Source organism: Panthera leo, chromosome D4 (genome assembly GCF_018350215.1).
Source record: "Panthera leo isolate Ple1 chromosome D4, P.leo_Ple1_pat1.1, whole genome shotgun sequence".
Lineage (NCBI taxonomy): Eukaryota > Metazoa > Chordata > Mammalia > Carnivora > Felidae > Panthera > Panthera leo.
The window spans coordinates 10,379,327-10,388,728 of NC_056691.1; the positions used below are offsets into that span (position 1 = coordinate 10,379,327).

Here is a 9,402-nt window from a genome sequence, read left to right on the forward strand (position 1 = left end):
CCTCTCAAATATTTTACTTACTTTTTGAAGTTATTTATTTTGAGAGGGAGGGAGAGAGAAGGCGAGCAGGAGAGGGACAGAGAAGACCTCTCAAAGATCTTAAAGAAATGTTATTTAATCCAGAAAGGTGGGGCAATTGATTAAAACACTACCACTTGAAGGTCATATTTAAGTTCAATTTCACACACTCAGAACGAAAAGAATGGCCGTTATGGGAAATTTTAAAGGATTTCATGTAGCACAGTGCAAGCTTTCTGGTGCAGAAAATGCTGAAGTTTCATATTATAACAGTAACCCTGCGTCGTTTTTTGTTTTTAACATAAGCAAACAGGCTTTTTCCAAGTTGGTGCCCCTTTTAATAAGAAAGCTTATTCAAAATGAATGGCCCTATTTCAATACAGATTTTTAATTATATTTTGAGGACAATTCCCCTCTCAAGCATACTCTCCACACTAAATATTTAAGCTAACGACTAAACGTTCAGAATATTTTTCTACCTACAAACATAACTTCAATGCCCCTAAGTCTTTCTCAGTAAGCTCACGGGGATGCATTTTAACCCTCCATCAGTGTTCTCTCTTCACCCACTCCAGACTAAGCTAAAAACCCATAAGGAAACGAAGGAAAATAACCTGCGTGTCCACTCGCGACCCGTGAAGGCAACATGCAACCAATTTGAGAGACATTTGCAAAATTCAGACGGATATAAAAAGCACCGTCTTGTTAAATCGCTTATAGGAGTTCTTCTCCACGGAGGATATCTACACGATCCCAGTCAAAAGTAGCGCATCGTTAGTAAACATTTCTTTGGTATCTTTTAATCTTAAATAAACGGTCTTAAAAGGATGAAACAAATTTTAGCTGGAAAGAATGTATATTATTCTCCCCTAAAAATCCTTTCGGATACCAAGGACGCTATTTCCGTTGAAGACGCTAAACTGTCCTGCTTGGGATGCTTTAGAAAAAAAAAAAAAAAACAACTACAGATCTACCCTTAAACCCTTGCCATTTTCTCCCCTGAGCTGATTTTCAAATATCCTTAAGAGTGCTTTAAAACAGACTCAAAGGAACTTGGACCTGAGTAGGCCAGGTCCAGGCGGCAAAAGTTGAAACGCTAGTAAAATTTCCGCGGCTCAAAATGGCTGATGCGCGTGGCGCGGACCCGCGGGCGGCGAGCTTGGGAAGGGCGCCTGGAGGTGCGCGGGGACCACGCGCGCCGCAGCGACTTTTCCAGAAGGATCTCGCCACCCGCGCGGTACACGAAAGAGCGGCGGCCGCTGTGACCTCCGTGCTGCCCCCGCCCCCCGCAGTCTGCCGAGCGGGAGCCCTCCAGCACCCTCCCCAAAGTGAGAGCTAGTCTCTGCTCGGGGGCGGGGATCCTAGGGCCTCCGGAGCGGGGTGGGTTCCCCAACTCTGTGCTCCAACAGCGAGGTCGGAGATCCTCGGGACCGCGGGCGGGTTGGCCGCCCAACACTCTCTGCTCTGAAAGCGGGATCAGAGATCCTGGGAATGCTGGTGACCCCCCAAGAGGCGAACCCTGCACCTCTGTGCTCCAAGAAAACCATCAGAGATCCAAGGAATTCTGGGGACCCCCGAAGGCGCGAACCCCGCAACTCTCCTGGAGGACGGGGTCAGGGATCCAGGGACTCCGGGACAGAGCGAGCCCTGAAACGTACTGCTTGGAAAGGATCAGCCATCCTAGGGATGGATTCTGGGAACGCCCGAAGAGGCGAACCCCTCAACTGTCTGCTAGAGGGCGGGGTCGGGGATCCCGAGACTCCGAACGGCGCAAACCCAGCAACTCTCTGCTCTGAAAAAGGGCTGAGATCCTGGGGACCCCCAAAGGGGCGAACCCCGCAACTCTACTTAAGGGCGAGATCAGGGATCCCGGGGCCTCGGGCAAAGCCCGCACCTCCCCCCTCCGCGGGCCGGATCGGAGACGACTCCCGGTCGTCCAAGGGTGGTGTGGCGCGTCGCGTAGCTGGGAGGCCTGGGCCCCCGCGGCCGTCAGCGAGCCCCACGGCCTCCCTCCAGAACCCCTGGACCGCGTGGCGCCCGCCTCGTTCGAGGAACTTTAAGGTCGGGGCTGATCCCCCTGTTCCTGGACGCCCGCACTCACCTGCGCGGCCATCACGCGCTGTCTCTCGGCGATCAGGTTGCACTTCTTGCACTGGCAGTCCCGCCACATGCAGAAGCGCTTGTGGCCCTTGAGCGGCGACGCGTAGCCGTGGTTCCTGCATCGCGCGCACTTGGGCAGCCGCGGGGACTTCTTGCCCCCGGAGCCCATGCCCGACGACCCGGAGCCGGAGCCCGAGCCCGAGCCGCCGCCTCCGCCGCCGCCGCCGCTGCCCCCGGCGCCCGCACCACCGGTGCTAGTTAGCTGCGGTCCTGCCGCTTTGCCGAAGCCCCCCGTCTTGCCCTGCGGGGGTGCCCCGGCCTCCGACGGTGCCGAAGGCTTGCTGAATGCTTCGTCGTTGGGCATGGTGCCCCAAAGAGAAGTGCTAGGACCCTCTGGACTCCTCTCTGGTCTGGAGCCGGCTGCAAGGAAAGAGCCCAGCCGACGGCGAGGCTCGGGAGCGGAAGGCGCAGAAAGCGTGCGCGCCGCAGCCGGAGGTGCAGCGGGAGTGGCGAGGTCGAGCCACACAACGCTCAGACTGGCGGGAGTGGGGAGGGAGGAGGTTGTGCCTTTTTTTTTTTTTTTTTTTTTTTTTTTTGGCGCGCGCGCGCGCGCGCGGCGCCCAACTTTTAGATACTTTTCAGAACGTTCCCGGGACTGCCTGGGCGGGAGAAGGCGAGAGGGAATGCAGCCACGCCCACCGCCCCCCAACTCTGGCCCTAGCGTTCCGGCCGCGAGCTAGCTTGCACTGGCTGCAGACGCCGAGGGCACTGCTGCAGGGTGGCTGCAAGTGCAGCCAGAGATGCAGAGCCGCGGGGATCCTGCGATCTCTGTGCCCGCCCAGGTGCGAAAGCGCGCTGCACCAGCAGGAAGCTCAGCTCCCCAGGGCGAGGGCGTAGTTGTGCATCCTGGTCGTGCAAGCTGCTTGGAGGAGATGGAGACCACCCGGTGGGGTTCTCTCGCTCCCTTCCCCCATTCTCCAAGTTAGTTGGGTAAGGCAGAGGTTGGCAGAAGCCGACTCGGAAAGGAAAGCGCCTTCTGTCTCACTTAAGAGAACGAAGTATGAGATTGAAGGCCTGAGAAAAGAGAAGTCTCTGCACTTAATCAGCAAATGAGACTCTCACTGTGTGTGGGGCTCGATGGCACCAAAAGTTGGGCCTTTCTGTTCTCCAGTTATCCCTTCGTGCACTTATGTTCATTCGTTCACAGGATTTCCACCTGCTGGCTCCAGATAACTTTCAAATCTATAGCTCCAGCTCTTGTCGCTTCTCACTTTGGGGGCATACAGCTTCTTGCCTTGAGGCAGCTTCACATAGGATCTGCAGGCACGTGAAATTCAGCCTTTAAAAAAACCTCGATGGGGGTGGGGTGTGCTTAACAGATGTAGATATTTCTCAAAAGTCATCCCACACTTAAGATCTGTGCATTCACTGTAATTATCCCTCTAAAAACCGTCAGTCATCTTACAGCCTTCTCCCCACCCCCACCCCACCCATGTGTGTTTCCTCTCTGTTCACAGGTACAGCAAATCCCTTCCCAAGGCCCGCAGATCATTTCTTCCTACACACCCACGTGTCCCTGGAACACCGGCGCTTCCCTTGTCTGGATCTGCAGTAGCTCCCAGCGGGTCTCCCTGTTTCTTAGTATTCCAGTATATTCCATGCAAACAGCAGCTGGCCCCTGCAGTGGTTTGGTATTGTTTGCCTTGTGAAAACCAAAAGTTAAAAAACCTAACGCTGTGTCTTAGAGGACTTTGAATGACCTCCCTCTGCATTTCTCAGCCTCATAGAGTTTCCACCCAGCATGGAGGACTGTTGTTGGTCCTTTACCTACCTGTTTACTTGGTGACATCTCCCTAACCCCACAACAGCCATTGTCCAGCCAGGGGGCTGCCCTAACATTGCCCTCCCCCCACTCTCCTTGCTTTCTCCAGTATTAGTTCTCAGGTTCCAAACTCTGGGCCCCCATGGGGGGGGGGGGAGTTAGGTCTGCAAAGGATGGAACCCACCCTACTTGGCTTTTCATCGAGGTGGTTATCTGATTACCCTCACTTAGCAAATGAGCATTTTTCACATTCTCCATTAGTGTTCTCTGGCTGCAAATTATTTTCTAAAGAAGCTTCTACCTTTACATAATCCCTCATACCCTACCCATCGAGTCAGTGAAGCTCTATTCCGGACAGAGGCCAGGATGCAACCAATCATCTCGTTCTGGAACCTGTTACGTGATCACCACCAGTTTGTGGAGGAATACTGCCATTAAAACACACAGGCCAATTGCCGTTAGGTACCATTTATTTATCTTTTTCCATACATTTATACTTTAATACATTAGCTAGAGCAGAATTATTCCCAAAGGCCAATCCAGTTTTAGAGAATGGAGTAAATGCTGGAAGCAGTGACTGTCAAATCCCATGTTACAGGGGAGCCGCCCATCCCTGGGATCTGTGATGGAGGGGTTTAAGGCTACAGAAACCTTGAGGCTAGGACTCTGTGCGACCAAGGTGCTAACTCATAAAATGTGATGAAGCTAACGGCCTAATAAAGTTTTTATTCACAAACCACAGAGGAGGTACCAGGCGCAAGATGATCCAAAAGGAAAGTAGGGAGCTCCCAAGGATGAGCCGAGTGGCTCTGGATATTCCGAGTGGCCTGGCCTTCTTGTCTCCTTTCTTCCCGCCCCTCTTTCCAGAAACCAGATCTATGAAGGCTGATGATGCAGATCTCTATGTACTGAGGTAGAAACATGGTGAAGACATACTGATGAGCGGTGGAGGTGGGGAAGCCTGTTCTAAAACGTGGCAGGGTTAGGCAAAGACTTCTTAGATATGACACCAAATCACAAGTGATAAGAGCCAAAAAAAAAAAAAAAAGCTAAACTGACTTTATCAAAATTCAAAAATCTTTGTGCCTCTAAGAAACTGAAAAGCCACAGACTGGGAGAAAATACTTGGAAATCATACCTAATAAAGGACTTGTATCTAGAATACATAAAAAAAAAAAAAAAAAAAAACTCTTGAGATTCAATAATAAAGAGACACCCAGTCGAAGAATGGGCAACATTTTGATTGGACATTTCACCGAAGAAACTATTCGAATGGCCAGGAAGCACATGGCAAGATGCTTGGTATCGTTAGTCACCAGGGAAATGCAAATCAAAACAACAGCGAGGTATCACCTCACACCCACGAAGATGGCTGTGGTCGAAAACATGGACAGTAGCAAGTACTGGGTAGGATGTAGGGAAACCAGAATTCTGATATAGTGCTGGTGGGAATGTAAAATGGCATAGCCATTTTGGAAAGCTTTACCATGTGACCAAATGATTTCGCCCCTAGATATCTACCGCAGAGACGTGAAAATATGAGTCCAAACAAATCCCCGGACGTGAATATCCACAGCAGCATTATTCATTGTAAAGAATCCCAATTCATCAACACATGAATGGATAAACAAAATATGGTATATGCATACAATGGAATATTATCCAGGCATCAAAAGGGATGGCAATAGTGATACATGCTGAAGCAAGAATGAACCTTGAAAACATGCTAAGGAAAAGATTCAAAATACCACATATCGTATGTTCCCATTTATATCAAATGTCCAGAAGAGGCAAATCAATATAGAGAAGATAGACGAGCATTCACCAGGAGCTGGGGGAGGGATGAAAAGGAAGTGCAAACGGGTATAAGGGGTCTTTCGGGGGTGATGCAACGGTCTAAAATTGCTTTGTGGTAGAGGCGCCTGGGTGGCTTGGTAGGTTAAGCATCCGACTTCGGCTCAGGTCATGATCTCACGGTTCGTGGGTTCGAGCCCCGCATCCGGCTCTGTGCTGACAATTCAGAGCCTGGAGCCTGCTTTGGATTCTGTGTCTCCCTCTCTCTCTGCCCCTCCCCTGCTTGCTCTCTCACTCTCTTTGTCTCTCTCAAAAATGAATAAAACATTTAAAAAATAAAATAGTGTTGTAATGGTTGCAAAGTTTTGCAAATTTATTAAATTATCGGTATGACTAAAACAAGAGAATTTTATGTATATAAATTATAGCTCAATGAAGCTGTTTATAATTTTGAGCTGAAAGGCAACAAACAAAAAACACCATGATATACAATGTGGTTCCATTTCTGAAATAGAAACTAATGTGGATTTATATCTGTTTGATAGGCTATTTAGTTCTCCCTGGGTTACAGGATTATGGGTGATAATCTTATAGTTTGTTTTTATTTTATAATTTTGCAAAGTCCATCCAGATTCTGGAACCCTCCATTCTGTCTCTTTTCCATGACTGTATGGTAAGAGCTGACATCCAGGTTTGGGCTGAGCTGGTGCAGCCTCAGTCCCGTGGTCAACCCCAATTTGCCAGCACTCTAGCATTAGAATTCAGAAACTAGGGGCACCTGGGTGGCTCAGTCAATTAGGCGTCAGACTTCGGCTCAGATCATGCTCTCACGGTTCTTGAGAGCTGAGCTCTGTGCTGACAGCTCAGAGCCTGGAGCCTGTTTCAGATTCTGTGTCTCCCTCTCTCTCTCTCTGCCCTTTCCCCACTCATGATCTCTCTCTCTCTCTCTCTCAAGAATAAACATTGAAAAAAATAATAATTCAGAAACTAAGCTCATTTCACAAAAAATTATTATGTGTTTTGCTTTCTAACTACTATAGCTCAGTGGTGCTTACACTTTACTATCTGATTTTTATAAGTGCTTAGGAGGCATTACTTTCACCATCAGAAAAAAAAATACATTATTTTATGAGCGAGGCAGTATAGCATCATAATGAAATGCCTAGCTTTGAATCCCAGCTGTGTGACCTTAGACAAGTTTCTTAACCTCTCTGTGTCTTAGTCTGTTTATCTGTAATAGGAGAATAAGAGGATAATAATAATATCTGCCTAAAGGATTGTTAGAAATACTAAATTAGTTAATACTCATGAAGTGCTTAGGAAAGTATCTGGTTCCCAGTAATAGGGTTATTATTATTATTATCATTATTATCATTATTGTTGTTACTGTTATTTCCATATTGGAAAGAAAAAAGAGTAGGGAGAAAGCAGGGTACATACACGTCTAACCTTCCACACGTTAGTATAATTTAGCAGGGGTAGCTATACTAGAAAGCACCAATGATAAATTTCATCATTTTGCATTTTGTCCACAGGAAGCAGTCTTTGCCTGAGGTCTTCGTACAATAGATTAGAAGGAAAATTCTCTGTGGTGCTTCTAACCAAATATATGAAGCTAGATACTATACCAGTCAAAATATTCAGCTCAAGGGTCAAGCGTGGAGCCCTGAGTCTACTGGCCTGAACTAAAGCCTTGGTGTGCATCTGTGTGTGGGCAATGACCCAGCGACCGGTATGAGCAGGAGTCTAAGGAGGAATGAGAGCAATAGAACCTGAGGCACGGCATGCAGGGGGGCCTGCCATTAAGACCACACTGCCCCATGGCCTGCAGTCACGCAGGATGTGAGCAAGCACAAAGGAGAAAACAGGACCTTCTAGGTCGTGGGAACAACGGATGGAAGGCTGGACATGGGGAGTGAGCCTGTGGGTTGGGGGAGAGGGCACAGGCATGCCGGTCTGGAACAGAGGAGTCAAGCTGGAGCCCAGCAGGAGATAAGGTTGGAAAGATAGCGTGGCACCTTGCCTGCCAGTGAGGAATTTGGCTTCTATCCTATAGGCAAACGGAGAATGATGAAGGTTTTTGTCCTTGAGGTGTTTGGGGAATAAAAATGGTGGGTCTGCTAATTACTGTGTGATTTGAACGAACCACTTAATGTCTCTGAGCCTCCCTCTCTTCATCTGGAAATTGGAGAGGATCTCAGAATTGTAATGATGCAGTGACTACCATACATCAAGGGCTGAGTTTGGTGCCTGCAAGAGAATAAGCACGATCCGGGTGTGAGCAGGTGTTTCAGAATTCCACAGGAGGAATCTTGAAGCACAGAGGGGACATGAGGGGAACTAGGAGGCAGGTTTTAGGATCTGGACAGGCTGCTAATTCTTCCTGAGTAAACAGGTCCTGACAAAGTCAGTAATTAGGAGCCCCGCCTGGAACTTGGAATTAAGTGATGGAACCTCTGAGTAGCTAACATCTGTCACAAGACACAATGCCCCCCACCTTATCTGAGCATCTGGGACCCGTCCCGTCCCCGAGGAAGACTGACACAGTAAGGTAGTGCAGGAAGAGCGGCACAGGTGGGAGCCAATGGGAGGGAGGAGACAGCACACGGGAGGCGGGGCTCTGAGTTAACTCGGTGCAGAGGCTTGCTGCTTGCAGGAGCACCCCGCCCCCCCCCAACCCTGCCCCGGGCGTCCGATTTTCTAAGACCATGCAAGGATTGATTTTCCCAAGTAACGCCCTGTGGGTCATCAACACAAATTTAAATCCTGTTCTAGTCCTTACTCTTTGTTTAAGCAAAGAATATAAATATTTGATTTTTTTTTTCCCCAGGAAAAATTGTTAAAATGTAAATGTTATGACATTTAAAGGGAAAGCTTGGGGCACCTGGGTGGCTCAGTAGGTTGAGAGCCTGACTCTTGAATTCCTCTTTGGTCATGATCCCAGGGTCCTGGGATGGAGCCCCAAGATGGGCTTTGGGCTGAGTGTGGAGCCTGCTTGAGATTCTCTCTCTCTGCCCTTAACCCCCCCACTCCCCCGCCACCTCTTTCTCTCTCTAAAATTAAAAAAAAAAAAAAAATCTTTAAAAAAATGAAGGGAAAGCTTAAGTTATGTGGGGGAAAAAAATTACTTAACCTGATAGTCAAATGAAGTGATCCAGAAAAAAATACTCATCATCCAGAGAAATTTAAAAATGTATTTTGAAGATAACTATAGAGGATTTTTCAGTCTTAATTGCTGTTCCGAAATTGTCAGCAGCATCTTGACCCTTTTATATTAAGCTAAAGAAAAAAAAATGGCTTGCCATTGTAAGTTTTTCTTGTAGGATCAATTGTTTAAAATGTCAAGAAGAAATTTGGTTAAAAATATTTATTTTGGATGGGAATTGAAGAGTACACATATCATGATGAGCACTAAGGACTGTATAGAATTACTGAATCACTAAATTCTACACCTGAAACTAATATTCCACTGTATGTTAACTAACTAGAATTTAAAATAAAAAAATTTTTAAAAGCTTAAAAAAATAAAATATTAGGTCCAAAAAATTTATTTTATAAAATTTATTTTGGTGGGGAGAGAAAACAGTACACCGGGGCACCTGGGTGGCTCAGTCAGTTAGGTGTCCAACTTGTGATTTCAGCTCAGGTTATGATCTTAGAGTTTATGG

General features: G+C 47.7%; 1 protein-coding gene across 2 annotated transcripts in view; it reads right to left on the reverse strand.

Moving 5' to 3' along the window:
* Positions 1-2,649, reverse strand: part of DMRT1 (doublesex and mab-3 related transcription factor 1) — a 109,104-nt gene extending 106,455 nt beyond the window's left edge. For both annotated transcript variants that reach the window (XM_042912726.1, XM_042912725.1), the window contains exon 1: positions 2,120-2,649. In XM_042912726.1, coding sequence (XP_042768660.1) covers positions 2,120-2,482 — 363 coding nt within the window. In that variant the 5' untranslated portion in view covers positions 2,483-2,649. The remainder of the gene's footprint in view (positions 1-2,119) is intronic.
* Positions 2,650-9,402: the final 6,753 nt, after the last annotated feature.